The sequence below is a fragment of the Limulus polyphemus genome, unplaced genomic scaffold (assembly GCF_000517525.1).
Source record: "Limulus polyphemus unplaced genomic scaffold, Limulus_polyphemus-2.1.2 Scaffold101, whole genome shotgun sequence".
NCBI lineage: Eukaryota > Metazoa > Arthropoda > Merostomata > Xiphosura > Limulidae > Limulus > Limulus polyphemus.
In genome coordinates this window covers 1,096,215-1,103,145 of record NW_013665711.1, presented here as the reverse complement: position 1 = coordinate 1,103,145, position 6,931 = coordinate 1,096,215, and the positions used below count along the sequence as shown (strand labels likewise).

The window sequence follows — 6,931 nt, the reverse complement described above, 5'->3', positions numbered from 1 at the left end:
GCAGCACTAATGTTTACCAGGATTTATTTATCTATTCTTGCATGAGGATATTCTAAATGCTACACTGTAAAATTTCAGTGACTAAATGTTAAAAACCAGTATATCCTATTTCCAACAAAAGTGATTTGCTAGTGGCACTTTATCCATAGACATGCAGCATTTTGTCTCAAAAGGCCTAGAATGTAAAACATTTTGTCCAAAGAAAAAAATGGATTTGTATAATTTGAAATAAATGATAGCTAGATTTTTTAGGTAAATTTAGTACAACTATATTGTGTATGATTCTCAGGATTATCTTTCACTTGAAATTATCTGATATCATGCATGTTTTGTTCCTAAAAATCAAATTATTTATGTACGAAATATTCTCCAAAGATAGTGGTTTTAGTTCTTTGGCTGCTCTGTATAATATTAAGTTTACATTCTATATTTCACATTTACCATAGAACCTAAAAAATTCTCACTGTATACTAGGTTTTCTTGGAACATATTTTTTCATTTCAACATGATATATTGTAGTACAGAATATGTATTTATATTTATTATTGGATGCAATGAGAAAATATACTGCAACTTCAAAGTAATATTTTTCATCAATATATTTTACAGACAAAAGCTTACAAAAAATAATACAAATTATCAACATATATGCATTATACAATGTCAGGCATGATCCCTATAAACAGTTCTTAAAGAAAACCGATTGGTTAAAAATGAGACAACATATAATATCCTAAAGCTTATATTTATTATACTTGATATTCAAATAACCTTTGCTATTCACCAGTCCAGCAGTCAAAACACTTTGTACAGGTTGTCAATCAAAGTCTCAAGAAATTTTAGAACTCTGAACAAAACTACCTATAGTTTTTGTAAACTTCAGCTGGATCAAGTGCAACTATTTATGTGATTCCATATATACATGTAAGTTTTTCATGTTACTATAAGTATCATATTGATACCACTTTTATGAATCAGGATATCAAGCAGGCTGTAATGAGATGCTTACCTCATGATGCAATATGAAACAATTCTTTTATCATAATACTGTTACAACAGCGAAAGACACGCAACGCTGGGAGCATGCGCCCTGGAGTTTCTAGAAGGATCGTGACTTATCGGGGAACCTCACGAATATCCCAGTATTTGCTAGATGCCCTCTTTTTTAGTATATAAAGCCAGATAGATTGAAGAGAGAGATAATTGAGTCAAGCGAACAATAGGCACCATAAGTAAAGTGTGTGAATCGCTGTGAATTATAGCATGTATTTATAAAAGTAGTTAAGTTTAAAGTGAGTGTGGAAATTTATGTATTACTAAAAGTTGTATCGGGAAAGAATAAACTGGTTTAATCAAGAAAAGACTTGTATCGTTGAAGTTCCTCGGAAATAATTTCTACCGTATATTAACAAACAAACAGATACATAACAATACATAAGAATAAGTTAATTTGTTAGAATAACATATGCAAAATGAAAAAAATGCACTTATAAAGAAATAGTACATATATTTCTTAAATATCAGCTTTATAGCAAAAATATCAAAAACACTATTTAATATAATTATTCATATAAACTTCTTTGTCCATAAATGTTGCCAAAATTGTGGGCTATTGCTCCAAGTAACAAGAAAGCATGTCAAAACTAGAATTCCACCTGGTTGGGACATCTTGAATCAGCTTGTTCTAAGTAAGCTTATACATAAATTGATTTGCTTTCAGTTTAGCATTTGCCATTGAACTTCTGTGGAATAAGAAAACTGCCCTTAATAGCCTATCCACTTGGAACACATGAAAAATTTTCCAAAAAGCCAAATTAACAGTGGGTACAAAGCATCACACATGGGGTGAAAGTTCTGTCAGTTTTATTGCATTGTAAACATTACTTGCATTATCAGTTGTAACAGCTGGATTGTTAACCTTTATAAAGTCCCAAGAAGATACAGCCTCTTTCAGTACATCCACCATGTGCTCAGCTGTATGCACCTCATTTATCTGTCTTGTTTGTAGAATGGAACTTTTCATTTCCCAGTTGTTGTTTAAAAACTGCCCACTAATAGTAATGTAGCTTTCAGTAGATCTTGAAGTTCATCACTGTTAAGGGCAACAGAAGAAGCAGCTTTCAGTTCAGTGTCAAGCTCACCCTTTTCCTCTTTGTACCAGTCTGGAATACTACAGTACTGAAGTGAGTCTTAGAAGAGGTCTTGTATCTTATAAAACCATAGACAGAATCCTGAAGCCAGGATTATCCACCAATCAAACTGGTCTCATATCTTCAGCCATAAAGATTCCTATTACATTTGTTATATCTTTTGTCTTTTGACTATTCGGGTTTAAATTTTAAAATAGTTTTAAATGCTTCCTGGAGTTTCAGCTGAGCACCATGCTCTTTACTGTTTACACAAAGTGAAGCTTATGAGAATTTACCTTTAATTTCCTTTATTTCTTGTAACATAATATCACGTTTTCTTCTCAGGTATATGGCCATGTTTGATGTTGTTCCCATTTTATAACTGACCTCCACCTCATATATTTTAAGTATCATTTTGGAACAACCAGTTTTCTTACTCTTACTTATAGGACAAAGATGAGTCCTCTACTTAATGCTTTAATAAGTCAGCCATTGTTGACACAGCACGTGGTAGTTTGGTTTACTGAATAATTTGATAAGCAGTATTCATAAGAAATTAGAAACTTGGCTAATGAAATTTTTAAGCCGTGTTACTAAAAATAATGAAATCTATATTTAGAATTATTATGAAGCACATAGACTGATCACATCTAGCTTGGGTAAAGTACATTTGTAATTTATATTATTCAAAGCATTTGTTTTTATATAATATAATAGGATGTTCAGAAGAAGAAAAGAAGAAAAAAATACAAATCAAAATGCAACACAAATGAACTGTTGCCAATGAATAATAATTATGGTGAATTGTTAGAGCCTTAATATCAATATATTTTTTACATCAAGGAACTAATTACTTACAGAATATTCTTATGTGAGGTCACATGTATACCACAGCCTTACACATAGATAATATCTAATAGATGATTTTCTGAAAAATAAATGGTGGGATAAATTTTTATTTTTCTTTAGTGTGGATGTGCTAAGACAGCCTTGAAGGATTGGATGGTTCCTTATTGTCCATATATTGTTATATCAATCTGTCCAAAAGCAAATTAGCTTAGGTTGACAAGATGGCCTATGACTACTGTCAATTAAAAATTTTCCATCTTTGAAATTTCTAATTGTAATCCATTTAAATTCAACCTCTTGATTATAATTTTTTTATATCTTTAGTCCCAGCAAGCTGCAATTTAATACTAATTTAAATATAATGTTAACAACTCTTCGATCTTTAGGCTTCACTACAAAACTTAGGGTAAAACATATCTTGTCATAGTTCTTTATTTCTAATCTTTCAATATTTTTTTAACACCAATGGTTAATCCCAATATTTCACAAAATGCTATCATCTACTCTTATAAAAATAAGAAAACATTTAAAAGCTCAGTCATTTTAAAGTCTTCAACAAAAACCTTGCAAACATCATTTTACTAATAAAGATTTAAGCAGTATTCCACATCTTGAACTGTTGATAGATGGAAACAAGGTCAAACAAGATGACTGCATTAATTCTGAGCTTGTTTGGAAAAAATTGGGAAGTTCTGGCCAGATATTATTTCCCCAAGGGTTTTGAATGAGAAGATATGTAAGCCACTTATTATTTTTTGTAAGTCCTTGAATAGTGGACACGTGCCAAAGGATTAGAAGTTAGCTAATGTCACTCCTTTTTTCAAGGGAGGTGATAAAAATTTTCCCAGTAACTATAGGCTTATTAGTCTTACATCAGTTATGGGAAAAGTTTTGAAAAGTCTGATGAAATATGCTTTGCAAAGTCATCTAACAAAGTTTAGAATTTTATTGGACAGTCAACATGGTTTCACTAAGGGCAAATCTTATCTTACATATCTTTTGACATTCTTTGAATAGGTTACTGCATATGTAGATGAGAGCAAGGGTGTAGATTTGGTGTATCTGGATTTTCAGAAAGCATTTGACAAGGTGCCACATAAAAGACTTATAAAAAAATTCTCTATCTCGGTGTGGGGGATAAGTTAGCAAATTGGATAGAAGAGTAGATGGATGGAAGAAATCATAAGATTGTTATAAACTGGATAAAAGTCAAAAGTTGGTTTCCTTAGGGCTCAGTCTTAGTATCTTTACTCTTTTTGATTTACATAAACAACATAGAAGAATCAATAAAATTACTAAAATTTGCTGATGATATTAAGTTCTTGGGTGTCGTTAGCTATGAAGAGGATGATGCTACTTTACAAAAAGATTCAGATCATTTAATGAGTTGGGCAAATAAATGACAAATTGGTTTTAATTATAACTAGAGGGTCACTCAGTAGATTGCATACCTCTGCCATGCAGAGTCGATCACATTTGGCCTTAAAAAAATACAAAAATTTGTCTGTAGGTCCATCATTATCAACATACACAGACCATTTTTGGTAGGACAATGAAGAATAATATTCTACACAAGTCCACAGAGTTTCATCAAAATCTGATCATTTTCGACTGAGATATAGAGTAAAAATAGTATGAAAAATCAGTCTCCATGTTAACAGATACAGATTTTTTCGTGACCTTGATCCTCCAAAGACTAACCACTTCTAAGTTGGGTCATAATAATCCAAATGTACACCAACTTTTGTCAAAATCAATTTAGCCGTTTTCAAGAAATCTTGCTGACAAACACACACAGAGGAGTGAAAACATAACCTCTGGTAACTTTGGTGGCAAAGGTAATAAATGCATGTGGGTTATCATAATTTGAATTATAAGTATAATTTGAATGGGAATAACCTTAATAGTGTCAGAAAGAAAGGGATCTTGGTGTAATGGTTGATCAGACTCTTAAGCCATCCAAGCAGTGTGCTGTTGCTAGTAGTTGGGAAAAAAGGATTTTAGGTTGTATGTACAGAAATTTTAAATACAAGCCTAAAGAGGTTATAATTTCATTCTATAGGTCATTGGTTAGGCCACATTTATAGCATTGTGTTCAATCTTGGGCTCCTTACCTTAGGAGAACACGGAATTGTTGGAAAGGGCTCAGATGAGGGTTACTAAGCACTTATTCTTAATTGCTTTCATTCCTTTTCGGTAGTTACTAAATTAGGCAAACCCACCAGATTATATGCTGTTCTAAATAAATTTACAATACAAATTACAAAATACAATGCACAAGTGTTACAGGCTATATACTAAATTACTATGTAAAATAGTATAAATACAGTAGTTAATAACTTGTAAGCACATAACTTATTTCTAATAATATAATGCAAGTCCAAGTAATTAAAAATACATGTTTAGCATCCCTACCCACTTCCTTTTTCTGCAACTGCCTCCCCCACTTTTCTTTTGGCGATTTTTTTCATATTTTCAATTATCGTTTTTCAATCACACAGAAGACTTTTGAATAAAAAAATGACATGAACACAGTTGATTCATTTTGCCCTTTTTCTTTGTTATAAATCCTGTATCGTTTCGATGAAATAAAGAAGACTTCTGTTTGACATGGACCCTTTGACAACAAGCAACAATAAAAACGGGTGCAAACATTCTTTCAAAAGAGGTAATTTACCAAAAAAACACCAAAAACCTCCTCCTTCCTTGTTTCGAAAACTCCGGGCGCTAAAAACTAAGTTACAGTAAAAACTGTCCCCAGTGCCAGCCAGCTTTCACAGTACAGAAATCTCTTTAAGTTTAAAAACGGAAGTGAGTAAACTTTACCGTAAAGTTACGCCCGTTATAACATGAATACTACTGCTACTAGTAGTACTATTCAGAAAATAGCTTCGCCTTCAACGAGGCAAGTTCAAGTCGGTAGACTCATAGTCATACACATTAACTAAAAGCTCACCTTTTTGATATTATATATTCTTGTTAGCATTCCAATCCCTCGATCATTCAAAATGGTTAATTTTTCAGCCAATTTCTGTTGTGCTGGATTTAATGATCGTGCCATCGTTCTGTTATTTAGGCTACCTACACAAAACTACCAATTTATTTGATGACAGTTTTAACTACACCTACTGCACTTGCGTCACCTACATAATGACAAAATTATATTTCTGTAAAATTTAATCTTTATTTCATAGACTATGCCAAAAGTCACCTGATGTTTTGAAAAATTCCACAACAACACAAATCAAGGAAACTTTCAAGGGTTTGATAAATAAAATAATAAGAGGAGAGATAATTTTGTTATTAACAGTGAAACTGTTATTGTCGGGCTAAGCATGAGTAGTAAACTTCTATTTGACAAATTATTTTATTGCTGATTCACAAGAATACGTAATAATTAATTGAAGGTCGAAACAGATCATTTAAAACTCCAAGATCTCAATGATTATGAAGAGCAAAACGTCATTGTTATGCGGCTAATCTTCACATAATAGGAATATCCTTTATTAAATTTATATTTTCAGTTTTGATTAGTTATTTTTCATTTCCTTTTTGATCTGATACCCAATTAAAAATACAAAAAAAATTAAAAGAGCAATATAGATAATATTGATGGCGTAAATATTTCCTCGTCCGTGCTTCTACATTTGAATTTTCTAAGAAAAAAACAGGCATGTTTCCAGTTTTTATTTCTTATTCGGTTTTGTTTTGTCTTACTCTCCATTTATTGCAACAGGACATTAAGAATATCACTCAGAAGCTCCTTCTTGTAATTTCTAAATAAATGTCTTTTTAATCATGAAATTGTTTCCTCAAATTCCTTAACAACTACATGAAGTTTGCTTAATATAAAATATGTGAAGTTGACAATTTGGTTTGTGTTGAATTATGCGCAAAGCCACACGAGGGCCATCTACGCTAGCTGTTTCTAATTTAGCAGTGAAAGACTGGAG

The 6,931-nt window shown here is 31.8% G+C and overlaps 1 protein-coding gene across 1 annotated transcript in view; it reads right to left on the bottom strand.

Annotated features, from left to right (window-relative positions):
* LOC106470047 (membrane-associated protein Hem-like) overlaps nucleotides 1-6,095 on the bottom strand; it is an 83,797-nt gene extending 77,702 nt beyond the window's left edge. Inside the window, exon 1 of the mRNA XM_022399473.1 lies at nucleotides 5,935-6,095. Within this exon, the coding sequence (XP_022255181.1) occupies nucleotides 5,935-6,039 (105 nt within the window). The 5' untranslated portion in view covers nucleotides 6,040-6,095. The remainder of the gene's footprint in view (nucleotides 1-5,934) is intronic.
* Nucleotides 6,096-6,931: the final 836 nt, after the last annotated feature.